Raw genomic sequence first — 15,720 nt, 5'->3', positions numbered from 1 at the left:
CACAATACAATTCGAATGGTAAGAAACTCTGGGCCAATCGGCCTCACACGGTGAAGGATGAATCATGGGGGTGGGGAAAATAAGATCGGCCCGCGCTGATACGACTTATCCCACCCTCCAGTGACATCCGCATTTTCGCACCAAGTACGATGACACAACCGCTTTAATTTGTCAGCGTACAGACAAAGCCTCTGAAGCTGAGTAGGTCTTTGTTCGTGACTCTTCAGTCGATGCATCGAAATAATCGCACTCCGTTCACAGCAACGTTTCACAGACATCATGCGCAGTACTATTCCAGCGCATAAGATCCATTCCTGGCCGGACTATCTTCGATTATAACCCTGTACCCCATCATGTTCGTTGTACTCATCGGTCATCGCCTTAATGAGTTCAATCGCTTGAAGCTCGAAGCTCGAGGATGCTCTGCATGTGCGATGCTATCACCCATAGCAACTGGACACTACAACGGCCAAGTCCTTGACTGAACCATCTCTCCCGGGTGTCTATAATCAAATCAAAATGTAGTCAAATTGGTGCATAAGACATATATCAAGCCCATAGTTATGGAGCATTCGCATACGCCTCGCGAGGACTCTAGCTTCGCTATCTTCGATAACGCATTCATCGCAGAGATTCCATCGCAGTCCTCTCCATTATGGTGCCTCTAAATAACAATTTTCCAGAAATTGCATGCTTGGACGCATGTCTTGCTCCACTGCTCTCAAATTTATTGTGTGCAAATTTGTTGGCTGTATAACTAAACTTCATATTCGGCCAGGTGGAGAGATTCTAGGAAGAAATTTACAACGGGTGAATTTTCTCTTAAACTGAATTCTAAAGTCATCGCGCATGTTTGATTCAGGTGTGACGCGTTGAGTATTCATATGATACCCCTCATGAAGTCCACGCAAGAAGTCTAGACGGGCAAGGAAATCCAGTGATCATACTGTGTCTGATAGCACACATATGATAGCGCTGACTCAGGTCACTAAATCCCACGAACAAGGTATTAAACATCTTCAAAGCCCAACCCTGACACACTCACGGAGTCATTGGAAGATTTTCCGAAGATATGCAACCATCCTGCTACTCGAACAAGCGTTGAGCAGCTCCCAAAATTACTCTCACAGCGATAATAAGAGCCTCATGGGGAGGCTCACAGGCCATGTCTTGTGGACATAAGATCACACCTGTCATGTCTTGCGGGAGCACGCATCCCTCAGCGGTCTACATGTTCGTATTGGCGCAGGGCATCATTCATCGATGTTACCATTAGGCCAAACACTTTCAATAAAACGGAGACGAACTTGGAAATAGGACAATAGCTCTAAATCTGCACTACTGTAGGAAGTCCATAACATCATCCCTTGAGAGGACTGTTACATGTTTATATTTACAAAGAAATGCAGTTAATCGAGCGCGCTAAGCTTTCCGGTCTGGTTGCGATGTATATCTACCAATGTACCCGTTTAGAAGCCTGCTTTGATTATGCCGGCAGCTTTTTCGGCAATTGAATAAACGGTAGTCATAGTGTGGGCAGCTGGCAACATGGGTATGGCGCTCGCATCCACGACTCTCAAGCCTTGCACGCCGTACACATGAAGATGCTGATCTACGACACCTCCTTGATCTCTGGGACCCATTTTGCATGTGCCTGCAGGGTGGAATAGCGTTGATGCAGCGCCGCGGATCCAAGAGTCAATATCCTTGTCTTCTGAGACGCTTGGACCGGGAATAATTTCAGTTGGGTTGAGCGACGCGATTGCTGATGTAGCGTAGAGCTTCCGGGCAAAACGGAGGCCTTCACGTAGGAGAGTGATATCCACTTCATTTCGCAGGAAGCCCACATCGGCGATAGGAGCGTCGAAGATGCTGGAAGAAGCCGCCTTGACATGCCCACGCGAGTACGGATGCTGTAGCCCAACTACCGCAGGACCGTCTGCCCAGATGATCTCTAGGAAGGCTGCATCTGTAGCCTCGAGCTTCTTGTTAAGAGCTGCAAACTGTGCTTCGTAACCGCGCGCGACTTCGGCGGGAACATCCTTTGGAAGCGAGGCAGATGGTCCAGCTGCAATAGCTTGGGATAGGATGGCTTTTGTGGCGTTGGAGTAAGTTGAGAGAGGAAGGAAGAGAAGAAAGTCTCCAGTTGGGCTAGTCAAAGGACCAGATCTTGAGTCGTCGTACTGCTTCCGAGCTTCAGCAGCGAACGTAGCGTTCGATTGCAGAGCACCGGCAGTAGGAATCGTCGTGTTTACTTTATACTCATCAGCATTAGGTCTGTCAAGGAAAGAAATGCTTTGCTCACATTGGTTGAGCACGAAAAGGGACACGTGGTCGTGGAGGTTATGTCCAACCGCGGGGAGGTCCACAACAGTTGATACATTGATAGAAGCAAGGTGAGAAGGGTCGCCAATACCGGACAATTGCAACAACTGAGGTGTGTGCAGTGTCCCAGCGGCAAGGATAGCCTCTTTGTTAACTTTTGTTTGTTGGCTTGCCGCACCAGCGGAAGCGGCAAACTTGACACCGGTTACTTTGGGCACACCATTTACCTTTTTTGTGAGTATTTGCGTCACCTGGTGGCTGGGTAGGAGGTGGAAATTGGAGCGCTTCTGTGCAGATGCATAGTAGGCTTCTTCTGCGGAAGAACGCGTCGCGGTCTTGGAGTCCAGGTTGTGCGGGCAGAAGTAACCACCAAATGCCTTTCCTGTAGCTTGGTCATTGATCGGAATGCCAAGTGCTTTCGCAGCGTTGACGAAGTTTTCTTGGTACGTGTTAATAGAAGTCAGGCAATCCATTTTCATTTGCAGAACTTACTGGTGGTGGGCCAGAAAAAGGGAGAGAAAGTCGATTGGATGTAACCCTTGGTGCCGTAGTTGTTGGAGTTATACTTGATGTTGTACTCTGCCTGGATTGCGGCCGTTGGTGGTGTAAACGTCTCTGACTGACAACCAGTTAGAGTCATCAATGAGGCTGCAAGCAAAACAATATGTACCTTGATGAAACCAGACAGGATGCTTTGGAAGTTCCATCCTTTGTTTCCCAAGGCCTCCCATGTATCGTAATCAGATTGCGAACCACGATCGAAGACCATGCGGTTAAGCTTAGTCGATCCGCCAACGACTTTGCCTAGAGGAATAGGAACAGAGCGATTATTGACCTGGGGATTTGCGCTGTACGTGAGGTTCCAATCATATTTGGTTCCGACGGCGCCACCAGCAAGGCCTGGAATCGTCACGAAAGGCTCGTCTTGGTCGCTAGCGGTTGGGTTAGCGTGTCGCTGGCGATACGGGTTTGATACAACCTACAATTGGCCGGCCTCGATAATCAACACCTTTACATCTATTGCAGAGCAGCGTTAATCATCTACTATCAAAAATATCTCGTATTTGTTAGGAGAGTGACATACTCTGATCTTCGGATAGTCGATTGGCAACGGTAAGGCCCGACGCACCGGCGCCTACAACAACATAATCATATTCGGGAAGAAGATCCTCTGCCCTGGAAATGAGCTTGCCGTTGAAAAGTGGATGTGCGAGAACACCAGTCGCAGAAAGTGCGACCGTCAGTCCGATGCTGAGCGGCGAAGGCATGATGAGAACGTGCGCAAAAAGAGCGAATTGACAGTTGAATGACAACGTTCGTACGCACCTAGAACCCCATTATGTACACTGAAGAGAATGCTAAGAACATGACGACTACATGGCTGTGCGGTTCACCTACAATTGCCGATGTTTTACTCAGTTGGCCGGTACCTGCGCGCAACCTGGCTAGTTTCGCATAAATATTGTCGGAGCCATTCCAGCGAACATCATGCGCGTGTGAAGGCGGCGCATGTGGACCCCTTTTCCTCACCAACAGGCTACTTTCCCGCTGCATAAAGCAAGGATGTTTACCACAATGGGAAATTTCAGTAACACAGAATGATCCAACGATTACCCGCGCCCCTCGCTAATGGCGATTCCTTCTTGTCCACACCCCGCAATGAGGTCTTCTCCATGTTTTTCCCCTTTCCCAGCACGCCATGGCGGCTAAACAAAGCATGGACCTCGAGCATGCCTCATTAATGAACCCCCATGTAGTCCTCACTTATATCAGCCTTCGTTTAACCCGACGAGAACAAGCGACAAATGACGCAAAAGGTTCAACAGCAGACTAGTGATGGATGGAAGCCACAGATCAAGCACAGACCGCTTCGCGTGCAGACAATGCGGCAATACACAGCCCAGAGGATACGTACATGGGGAGTGGCAACATTAGCTTAAAAGCCGGGAAGACCCGCGATGAAGTCCAAGACACCAGTATTGATAATGCTTACCAAGGTGATTACGACAGTTGAAGGACACTCGACATAGTCCCCATTAGGTATTCATACTACGTATGAGGTCGCTATCATGTCCGAGCTCTCGACTACAAATCTTCTTACATATAACGCAATAACACTAAGTAAATACCGGAACACACAAGATGGCTAACAACTAAGCATTAAGCAACATATCTAGCCGACCTTTGAGTGTCGATTACACAACTTACTCATAAGTAGGTGGAACGAGCTTTGTTTATGGGATGGGTGTGGGATGACGAGGTACAAGGGGAAGAGTCAAACTGCCTGCGTGCAGACACGTATCCTGGTCATGGGTGCTTGGTCGTGTATCGCCAAGTTTACTGTCTCCATTGTTTATTTTCTCCCGACACGCTGCCGAATAAGAAGAAGTGCCGACATTGGGCCATATACTGCTCGATAGCAGAACACCGTTATCTGGGGTTGATTGAAGACACAAGACCGAGACGCTGAGGGATTATTGTGGTTACCGTGCAAACGTAAGCTTTGCAAATTCACCCGTGGCGGCCATGTTACTCCTTTTCGACAAATCATCGAAAGCATCTTTTAAGCGAGATGTTCGGCATCCTCCAAAAAAATTCCTGCGGATACCCGTTTATGCTATAGTATTTTCGCTGGATGTTCATATTGATGTAAGCACTACGACGCGAAAGGAATGCGTCATCTCTGAAGCGCACGAAAAAAGGCTAATGGCCGAAATGGCGCTAGCACATGTCCGAAAGATGTGGGGAAATTTAAGTATCGACCCTCGTGGCCGATAGCCCGAGCATGCGGAGGGCGCAGGGCGTTTAGATGCGCGCGACTTGTTCTAGTTCCCGTTGCCGTTTACGAGATCCTGGAGATAACGCCACCACGCTCGACTTATGACGCACTGAGTACGCGAGTCGAATGTCAGCTGTTCATAGTGTCCCCTTACGTGTTAGCGATTATGGTATTCAAGATAATGAGTCTGCCAGGAAAGCCATCAATCGTCCGTTGATTTGTCCTTGAGAAACTTTGTTCGTTTCTCACTCGTGAACTGTGTCGACTGGATGCCGTTGGATAAGCAAGTGACGTTGATATCTTATGACCTGGTCGAACCTGCTCACCTCAAGTTGTGGCACCTTAAAAAGAGACTTTCGTGTTCTCAAACATGATCGTCTGTGGTTTCATCCCAGTTGCTGACCCGGGTACCTGCCGCCACAGTAAGAAACGTTGTCAGGCACATTGCAGAGATTCACGTAGATAGCGGGGCAAAGAGTAATCAGCTTCTTTTTGTGCACGATGCCCAAATCTTCATGCTTTGTCCCCTTCCAACTGTGGATGCATCGCCAGTCCTGGTCAGGCGCTCAGAGCTTCGATTCCCCACATCTTAATCGTCTACACATATTTTCTCCGAGTACCTTGTACGAAGAAAATCCAAGTGGGGCCTCATCCTCACTGCATTGGCTGATCACGCGTGTACATGTAGTATACATCCCTTCATGTAAGTATGTACTCCAGCATTGGTACTAGCCGCGCATCTGGTTGAAGCGATGACGCAAATGGCTTTACAACATTTCACCTGAAACAGGCACAACTCCGTTTCAACACTTGGCTAGCGAACGGCGTTATTTCGGACAGGACTGAGAAACATTAAGCACCCAGCCGTGTGGCTATGTCAATCAACTACTGCGCGCAATATTTAGGTTTGATTGCTAGTGCCTTCTCAACTGCCGAATCGTTTCCCTTGCTGCATGTCATCATGCTCGTGTTCGAACGCGGTCTGGAAGTTTCTCTAACCGAACCGTGGTTTTGTCAGTCGATCTAATACACGAATCAACGAGTACTACGTAGATATCCCACAAAGGTGAATATGACAAGGAGCGAGTCTTTGGTTTAGAGTTCGCGGTCACCAGAAAGCCCAACGGAACCCAGCATGGTGGGGTCGGTGCGCAGCCTGCCAAAGATGATTTCAACAGGCCTGTCTTATCTGTACTTTCCCAAGTACCTGGTCGTTGTGTATCACGTCCGGTGCGGTGGGTTGTTAATCAAGAACAAATATTGAAGAGCTCAAGATGTTTTGCAGTTTCAGCTTGATACTACAGCACTAATCATTTTGTTGACTCGCCTCTACACACATCAGTACATGACGTGGTACCCAACTCACGATCAGAAAACGCTTTCCATTCCAATGCGCCCTATATCAAGGCTTCCACCCTCCGGTTCGCGACCGGAACAAACCTTTTGGATCGACAGCATCCGCAACCCTCTTCGCCAGCGCACGACTCTGCGGCCTCAACCTGCCAAAGTAATCTTGGCGATAGAATCCATAGTTCATAAAAACAGGTAAATAAGCGTCTGGCAACTTTCCATCTGCTTGCCATGCCAACACTCTATTGCGAATGCCCGTGTACGTGGCTTCCATAGTGTCAGCCATGCTGTCATACAGCGTTTTGGGCGTAAAGGCGTAATTCATTTCGATAATGATACGGTCAACGCTTGCGTCGGCATCGATCAGGTCAGGACTAAGCTCTCGAGCCTTTTGCGCGATGCGTTTAGGGAAAGGCTGCCATGCGATGGATGCGACTATGCCTGGCACAAGGAGCGTTGTTCCAGAGATGTTGCGCCAATGGTTATGAAGACCCTCCATAATCTCGACTGCATTGGCGCGAGAAGGAATGGATATGGTTTCAGTGGCGATATCAACAACACTACCCTTGAGTACAACCCAATTACTAAATGCCATCAAGTCGGCATATGTTCGCGTACGTGTTGTGTCAAGAAGAGGGTTGACATCGGTGAAGTTTTTGAAAAGTCCCGGTGGTGGTGTTGCGCCGTCGTAGAATAAGAATAGAATCCATGAGTCGATGATGTTGACATTAGTGCGTTCAGCAGTGACAATGACAGCTGCCTTGTCGTCCTCATTGTACTCGGTCCAATCACGTACAGCTTGAAGTAGCTCTGCATCCTTCTTCGGTGTACGTAAGTAAACAAGATTGCCACCCCATACGTTGCCCTGGCGGCGGGCTTGTAACTTGTAGTTTGTTACGACACCAAAGTTGTTGCCACCTCCTTTGAGTGCGATGAACAGATCGGGGTTGTTGTCTTTCCGGATGTAACCAATCGTGCCGTTTGCAAAAACGATTTCGTATTCTAGAACACTTGAAGCCGCCCATCCATATTGTGTCGACATGTAGCTAAGTCCCCCGCCAAGGACCAAACCACCAACTCCAGTGTTGCCAATTCGTCCGCCAACAAACGTCCACCCAGAGCCTTGTAACTTGGCAGAAATACTGTCTAGCCGATTGCCCGGACCTACGTCGACAATACCAGTGCTGCTATCCAAAACGGCCTGATCAAAACGATCCATGGAGATCAGGGGTCCCCCGGCAACACTGCTCCAGCCGTTGTTCGGGTTGTGCCCTCCAGACTTGATGGCGAAAGGCTCCGTAGTGTTAGCAAGCACCTTCATCACTGTCGAGACCTCTTCTACCGTCTTGGGGAAAATGATGCACGAAGGGAGAAGCGCCGAGCATGACGTCGACCAGTATTGCGTCTGCTCTTCAATGTAAGCTAAATCGAGAGAGTATTTGACATCGATGCCCCCAAGATCCGTAATGGTAGAGCAGGTATCGGCTCGAACAAAGAATGGCAGCAAAAAAGCACAAGAAACGTATACTATGTATAACAACATTTTGATACAGAAGTAGTGATCCTGTTCAGTAGGTCGTCACTGCTTCATGTCTCACGATGACCTTATAATGTTCTGAGTTGTCATGACTCAATGACATCGGCCAAACTTCGTCATGATGAACCATGCTGCAAGTGATCCTCGTACGTCAATGGCAACCCAGATAGCCCATGATGAACGTGAGGATCGTGAGACAAGCTGTGTAGGATTCAAGTGACTAACTTAGAAGATTCCGATCATCGTGGCTACCATGGGGTTTCTTCGTCATCGAGTTTTCGTGAACACACAGCTGCACCAGTTCATTGAATGTGGCTTGGACCTAGATTGAACAACTTGTATTATACAGTGGTGCCAATATTGTTGGGCAGTGGGAAACTATCCTCGTTTTGTCGCAATTCCAATCGTCACTCCTCCTATTGGCAGAACTTGAGTACCGTCATATCGTGAGATTGGTCAGGTGCACTAATCTAGTTGTCTTTGCAGAATATCCAAGCCCGAGCGACAGCATTCAAAGCAGGTTTTCGTATTCGTAAGAGGTTGAGAAAGCCGGAGGTAGCAGTGGCTGAAAACCTGGAATCGATTGCTTGTAGACAGATCTGGAAGACTGGAAAGAAAAAAGAGCAAAAGCAGATGGCCAAGGATCGCATGAGATGTCTAGTCGTCTTGGTATTCTGCATTTGCAATGTTGCTCCACCGGCTTAATATGTGCTAGCTCGCTTGGCTGCAGACGCTCATAAGAAATGGGTATACCCGCTGCAGGTGTCTGCAGAAATACGAGGAGCTGAACACGGAGTCGCATGTTCCTCAGCCTGCAACAGTTAGCGTAGTATTTGCTCCCGGAAATCGGTGACTTATGTGAAAAAGAGTGGCCGTCTCGAAAGACAGCCAAATGAACCACCCACAATACCCCTCACTACGCACTTCTATTTCCACACCAATAGCTATGCTGAGTTTCGCCTTGAAAGGTGTATCGCTGTTCCACCCCATGCAGAAACCTGACAACATCGCGAAAGAGAGTGACAGGATGACCAGAAAGCAAAGTCGGTAGAACGAAGGGACCTGCAAGGCTGCTCCAGGCGACAGGGACGGACAGGTCTAGACCTTGAGCCTCACTCTTGAGAGGTCCCGTCTCTGAAGTCTGATATGAGAAGTGATGCAATGTGGCTTCCGGTGTCCTGCGGCTTTGCTATAACCAGTTGACATTCTCTTCGCTTAGTCGCCTTGAGATTAGTCTCATAACACACAATGGAATTCGATATACACCCCACAAAACAAAAAGCGCAAGAGCCATGGTGCTTCCAGGGAAGACGCCGTCACGTCTTCAAGGCTGCTGGGTTCGCTCCATTGCAGCAGGACCATCTTCCTCATGATTCAAAACTCGCCGATCAGAAGATCCTAATCGAATAACACAACGGCCATGAAACTGCCTTCTCTTGACTCAATCTTCGCTGGTTGTTATGCCAGGAAGCTTCTCTCTGTTTGTGATTGCATGACTCTCGGAGACTAGTCTTTGTTGCCACTACGCTTCCATTCGACTGGTGACGAAGGGCATTACAATACGGACAAAGGACATCCTCAAAAACCGTATTTCTGATCGTAACAGGCAAAAGCACTGTTCGACCAAACGGGCACACGCTCGTCGATGCCCACACACGCTAAACATGCATGTTGACGATTAACGCGACTGGTCAGATATCGCTGTTGAGCGACTAGTGTCTAATGACTTGCATCGTGACACAGGCTCCGTGATGTTGCACACAGTGTGAGAGGGTAGAGAAATGATCGGGATTTTCATCCCTGTAGGAGAGATGCACGAACATCTTCATCGCTAAGCACTACTAGCCTGCTCGATCCAAGTTATCGCACGGTGCAAGCGTTGCGAACCTGGCCCAACACTCGTCCATCCATAAAACAATCAGACATGAACTGCAAGGCATCAGATCCGGAGCGGGGCGGTTCGCCAATGGTGATAATATCTGCCTGAGACGTAGAGACCTCGCTGGGCTTTCGCCTTTCCGACGAGTGGATCTCAGCGCCGACCGAAGCCAGAACAGGTTGATACATCTGTGTGTCAGGCTCGACAAAAGTCAAACCGCGCTCTTCTTCTGCCTATTCGCTCCTTGCTTGATGCGTGATGGGGACGTTGTGATTGTCGGGACCTGGCGTGGCAACTTCGGTACGAGTCTTAGAAACGAGCAGCCCATGTGCTAGCGGAATTCAAGAGTCCAGCGTCAGTCCCCAGCCGGGGTGACGGACATCTCCCATCACTACTCTTTCTCTTGCCATTGCTGTTTCATCGTGAAGCTATCTGTTGTGACCAGAGTCTGTTGCACGGATGAGATACCGACGTGGTTCTCGAATGAGAACTTTAACACCCCGACAGGCACATGCCATCTCATTTTGAGCTGTTCGCCCCCGTACCTCGACTCTTCCTTTTGCGCCGAGCCTGACTAGTCCATAAGTGAGCTGTCTAGCAGGGGCTAATTGGAAGGTCGGCGACATGACCGCGATGCTCTTCGTCCAACACAAAGGCTGGAACGAATGCCAATAGATGGATAGGGTTAAGATCCGAGCCTACCTCCCTCACCCACAACCTCGATGCTAACAGCGAGGCGCGCAAGCCGACATGCAAGCAACCCACTGAGACCATGCCAAGAGGCTCGGGTGAGTGTCGATTGCGCAAGTAGGTGAGGCGCGGACGAACCGCATTCCAAATGGAAGACAGGCGTCGGGAACTATGGGGAAAGTGGCATGCGTGATACTTGCAAGTTGAGAGAAGGAATCGGATCAGAGAAGGGCGTTACGCGGCCGTCCCGCTATCATCGACATGGTCAGATCTGGTTGAAGAGCGTGTGTAAGAATCCAAGTCCGGTCGTGTTCCAATAGAGTGTAGCAGCCTTTTGATTGAAGACGGACGCCATGTAGTGATGGAGCAGTTGAGGTGTTGGTTGTTGGAATGGTACCCCGCTGGACAAAGGAGAACGACGCGTTGCTCAATGCCAAGAGGTCGCGTCAAAGTGGCGTTAGCACGTGACTACTACGTACTCTCTTCCCTTACTAATCATTGCCATCACCGTCCGAGACTGCTCACCAATCTTTGCATTGTAGTCACATACGCTGAAAATTGCTGTCCAAAGTGCAAAATAAAACCAGGTATCCCGTGGTCGCAAGAGAAATTTATCTGACAAGATTATCAAGAATTACACCCGGTGCGACAGCCACAAGATAGCTCGTCGCCAGTAAGTGGCACTGGCACTACAACCAGTCGACTCGAAGCGAAACCACTCACCATGGGAGCAATCGAGGACGCGGTAGATTCCGCTGCCAACTTCATCGGCCCATACGTTGAAAAAAGCCGCAAATACAGTGGCGATGTGCCCACCTCTTCGCTCATCCAGCAATCTCTTTCCCACCTACAAGACATCAATGCTGCCGATCTAGTCGCAGACCCAAACGCCCCTTATGACGCATCTCTTGCAGGAGTGGTATACGGTCTCCTGGATCTCATCATCCTTCTTGGTGTCATACCACGGTTATCGCCAGGAGTGGCTTTTAGCCAGCGCCCACGCTCGGTCCTGACTGCGATTGTAACCGCATCACCTGACCACGATATGGATGCTCTGGCCGTAGTAATCGAAGGCCTCCTCCCAATTTTAGAGCAAAAGGGCTCCGGTATACAACCACTGCTCTCCCAGAGGATCCTTCCGGACATCGTATCCGCACTTGCTGAACTGTCTTTCTCGCCCTTTTCGTCTGAAGACACCAAATCCAAGTTCTCGCCTATTTATAAAAAGATAATGATTGAGATTCCAACATCGCGGCTTCTCCCGATATTGACATCCTTTTTACAGCAACCTCTCCCTGAGTGGCTAAAACCCATCATTTCAATCGAGCTGTCCATGGTCCCACTTCGGCAACAAGGCGTCCGACATACCATTGAGTTCCTAGCGCTCTCGTACCTTTCCAAGAACTCTCACATTCCCGAGGGTGCGTCAGGCCCACAATCTCAGATTCCAATTCCACTAGAAGCTATCACGCAGGCATCAAAGCTGCTTATACTTCCACCCAGCGGTATTACACCAAATGATTGGATAGAAAGACTTGCACCTCAACTGCTCCACCTGTTGAACGGCTGCGAAGGAAAAGAACTGAGCCGAGCAGCAGGCCAGATCATTGCGGGTGGAATACTCAGCAAAAAGACGACCGGAGCACCAGGTACTATAGGATGGAAGATCTTCGTGGAGCCCATCTTCCATGCAATCTCTCCGAAAAATACACAAATTTCAGATTTCGAAGAGGGCAGCAAAACTGACGTTGTCGTACGAGAAGGTGATCTCAAACCAGCACTCCGCCAACTCAACAATATCACATGTTCATATTCTCACGCTGGCCTGATCAAACGTCTCGTCACTCCAATGCTGCTTCCTCTATGGGCGCTTCTCAACTATGCTAAACGCAGACCCTCGCTTGACAAAGAGTGGACAGCGCTGCCAAAATCAATCATATCACGATATGTAGAAATGGCCTGCGATGCAAAGCAGATTGACAACTTGGCTCGTCACATCTTTTGGGACGGGGACACTACATGGACCTTTGGACCCGGCTCTGAAGGTGGTGTTGAAATACGGCGGCGCACAAAGGGCCAGTCTGAGAACAATACGGCAAGCATGGAGGGAGTTCTTAGGCAAATTGGCGACCTGGACAACCGGGTCAACCTGCTAGTCTCTCTCTTGTCGGAAGCGAGTATCCCCGGAGATGTCGCAAGCTCTGTCTTTCTCAGTACAACGAAGCGGTGGCTTGAACCAGCGAAGCCAGCAGCCAAGTCCCTCACAGACGAAGATTTCATCGGCGATCCTCTCTCAGCATTAGTAGATGCGAAGTTGTCTGAATCTCTAGCCAGGCAGTTTCAAGAGCATTTCGCGAGGAGCCCACAACACATCATTGAGCTCATGGGACAGCTGATTGAGAATTTTGTCGAGGAGCATAAGAAGTCCTTGTCCAACGCAAGCAAGTCACGCATGTCACAACGCGCCATGCTTGGCAACATTGTGCAAAAGCAGGCTACAACAGGGGAGAAAAATGAAGATGATGCTGTAAACGAGGACCTGGTTTCATTTGCCTTGAGTATCTTGAACACAATGGTGGCGTCGCCCGATTTCCAGAAGACGCCTTCAGTCAAGGAAATGTTGCTTGCACTTTTGCCATCATTGGCATATCTGTCGGAATATCGCGATCAAACGCAATCGCCCATACCCTCCATGATTAGCAATTCTTCTACAATCCTTTTCCAGCTCATCGCTCCCACTACTACTAACTCTCCATCCACTAAAGCCAGACTTGCGACAAATGTGCCAGTTGATCCCTTGGCAGAACACCGCGCTGCACTAAGGACCTGCCTCGAGGAACTTCAGTCAGCGGACCCGCCGAACCGTACCTGGGCTCTCAACTCTATACACTCGATGCTTAAGAACCCAGCTGCGTTCACAGTCATCGACATACCATCTCTTACACATATCCTGCTTTCGTCTTCATTGGCCGATCCCGAATCGTACGTCCATCTAGCGGCAATACCTGTTCTCGTCACATTAGCAGCGCGAGTACCGAAGCCTGTTGTAGGGATCCTGGTCGATGCATTCGTGGATGTCGATGAACAATCTTTGAAACTTGCAAGAGGGAAGCAGACAAACGAGAAGGAAAGGGAGCTGAGGAATGCTTTGGACTTGAGACTACGGGTTGGTGAAGTCCTCAATACCTTTGCAGGTGGCAATTCATTATGGGACTCGCATGCGAATGATGGCATGATGTATAAGTGCGCAAAACAAATTACCGAAGCATGCCTATTGTTATCAGGTCGACGAGGGCAACGCGTGCAGACACTTTCGATGCGAAATGAGGTTGCAGACAGTAAGCGAGGGTTGAAGGAGGAAGGCGAGGCAGCCTGGGGTGGTCCGATACCGAATGTTTTTGAGCCTGATGGCGCGGACCCGCAAGAGCAAGCAGAGTACACTGCTCTGCACAAGATTGTTAGTGGGTGGGAAGAAACGGGAATCGAGGAAGATGTTAGAATGCGCGCTTCTGCACTCAGCGTTCTGTCAACTCTGTTGGAGCACCGACTCGAGGTGCTGCGACAGCCGTTGATTGATGCATCGCTGCAGATGGTATTGCTCATACTCGGGATGGAGCAAGAGAATGCAAAGGCTTTGCTGCGGCGTGCTGGTGTTCTTGTTATCATGGGATTACTACGCGGCATTGACGCGGCAATCGAGGCTGGGAAGGAGGATACGGTCGCACTAAACTTGAAGCAACAGCAGGAAGTAGAGCGAGTGATCAAATGGGTGAAGGATGAAGACACAGATGAGCTTGTGCGAGATCATGCATCAAGTGTGGTAGAGGGATTGGAGACGTTGAGAATGAAGCAGCTGTACAGAGTACGAGAAAAGGAATTAAATCTCGATGGAAATCTCGGGCTGGAAGGTAACCTAAGAGGACTTGAGATACAACCGGGAGAAGGCAAGAAGGGAGGACAGAGGATGATGGTAGAGGAGATAGAGTAGCTCCGAAGGGCTTGAATGATGATGGTATTCTAGACGCTCCGTTTTGGAGGCTGTCTGCTGAGTTGGCCAGCTCATGCCTACGTCGAGTAGCGCCGTGGTATCTTTTGTTTGTTTGGTGGCCAGAGCACGCTGGTGGCTCAGTCGTGTAGCCGCATATATCATAAGCTCGCCCGTCCAACGCCAGGATGCTCTCGGGTGAGCGCCCAATTGTGTCGCCATTTCAAGACGTGGCGCGCGTCGTGTCGTCGTTTGTTTGGCAGTCTCAGCCACTCATTGCCGTGTCTTTGCCAGTCTTTGGTTCCACCTCTTCGGCCTTGCCAATCCAGAGCACGTTGTTGCACCGTATAAGCACCTGTCCGAGCGTGCCTGAGCTGACGCCGTTTACGAACTCTTCCGTGTTGGACAACTGGATGTTCATGTACAGGTCGACCGAGACCAGTCTACCCTTGTACTCGGTCTCGCCCCACTTTAACCGAACAACAATGTCCTTGTCGACTCTGTGATGGGTCAGTCGGAGTCTCGCGTAGGTCGCAGTGAAGGTGGGCTTCTTGGAGAAGACGCGACGTACAAGCTCTGGAGGAGAGGTCGGGGGTTGAAAGGTGCGACTGCCTGTAAGTCGTTAGCCATGCGCAAGAGTGTAGCAGAATCAGGAACCGCATACCGCCATATCTGCGACTCGGGAGGAAGCCTTTTTGGCGCGGGGAAAGGCGGGAAGGTAGGGGAATGCGACGCCGAGGTCGATTGGTGGTGAGGTGTTGGGTGAGAGGGTATGCAGTAATGGTCGCGCTCTGCAGCTTTGGAAAGTTGTCGGCAAAAGGTAATGCCGATTGGCTGGTTGGTGGGTCTCTCACCGCGGGGAAGGCATGGAACGGGCTTGGGGCCAGGACTATGTACTCTTATGTATTTATCTAGTACATAGTGCGAGGACATACATAGGAGCCTCTCAGTATGCACGAATAGAGCGGTACCTGGATCTTGAAGCTGTTACATCATATGCATTGATTTTCGTAGACACAACCATGATCCGTCTTGTCTGGTCCGGTCCTGCGTGTTTCCTTGCCGCGTCCAGCTCAGACTCCAGAGCCGCAAACTAGCAGCGGGTGCGCTAAGATTTTATCGTCATATTCCCATCGTCCCACTGCTTTCTACTACTCAGCCAACCCGCCATTGCA

At 49.7% G+C, this 15,720-nt stretch overlaps 5 protein-coding genes across 5 annotated transcripts; 1 reads left to right on the top strand and 4 right to left on the bottom strand.

Moving 5' to 3' along the window:
• Positions 1 to 1,469: 1,469 nt before the first annotated feature.
• On the bottom strand, positions 1,470 to 3,593 carry COCCADRAFT_27760 (GMC oxidoreductase; the record flags this gene model as incomplete). The annotated part of the gene is made up of 6 exons (XM_007715962.1): positions 1,470 to 2,254; positions 2,306 to 2,764; positions 2,818 to 2,944; positions 2,996 to 3,257; positions 3,309 to 3,342; positions 3,410 to 3,593. The coding sequence occupies 6 exons, from the start codon at positions 3,591 to 3,593 to the stop codon at positions 1,470 to 1,472; spliced, it is 1,851 nt and encodes a 616-aa protein (XP_007714152.1).
• A 2,470-nt stretch (positions 3,594 to 6,063) lies between these two features.
• On the bottom strand, positions 6,064 to 6,282 carry COCCADRAFT_101010 (uncharacterized protein; the record flags this gene model as incomplete). The annotated part of the gene is made up of 1 exon (XM_007715974.1): positions 6,064 to 6,282. A coding segment is annotated over one exon (219 nt), but the record flags the coding sequence as incomplete, so codon positions are not given.
• Positions 6,283 to 6,506: 224 nt separating this feature from the next.
• COCCADRAFT_100984 (uncharacterized protein) lies at positions 6,507 to 7,997 on the bottom strand (the record flags this gene model as incomplete). Its single annotated transcript, XM_007715973.1, has 1 exon — positions 6,507 to 7,997. One exon carries the CDS (start codon positions 7,995 to 7,997, stop codon positions 6,507 to 6,509), a length of 1,491 nt encoding a protein of 496 aa, XP_007714163.1.
• A 3,287-nt stretch (positions 7,998 to 11,284) lies between these two features.
• COCCADRAFT_101043 (uncharacterized protein) lies at positions 11,285 to 14,548 on the top strand (the record flags this gene model as incomplete). The annotated part of the gene is made up of 1 exon (XM_007715972.1): positions 11,285 to 14,548. The coding sequence occupies one exon, from the start codon at positions 11,285 to 11,287 to the stop codon at positions 14,546 to 14,548; it is 3,264 nt and encodes a 1,087-aa protein (XP_007714162.1).
• Positions 14,549 to 14,810: 262 nt separating this feature from the next.
• COCCADRAFT_38375 (uncharacterized protein) lies at positions 14,811 to 15,215 on the bottom strand (the record flags this gene model as incomplete). The annotated part of the gene is made up of 3 exons (XM_007715971.1): positions 14,811 to 15,045; positions 15,117 to 15,157; positions 15,210 to 15,215. The coding sequence occupies 3 exons, from the start codon at positions 15,213 to 15,215 to the stop codon at positions 14,811 to 14,813; spliced, it is 282 nt and encodes a 93-aa protein (XP_007714161.1).
• Between the last annotated feature and the right edge of the window lie 505 nt (positions 15,216 to 15,720).

Source organism: Bipolaris zeicola (genome assembly GCF_000523435.1).
Source record: "Bipolaris zeicola 26-R-13 unplaced genomic scaffold scaffold_122, whole genome shotgun sequence".
NCBI lineage: Eukaryota > Fungi > Ascomycota > Dothideomycetes > Pleosporales > Pleosporaceae > Bipolaris > Bipolaris zeicola.
This window is presented reverse-complemented; position numbering and strand designations above follow the sequence as displayed.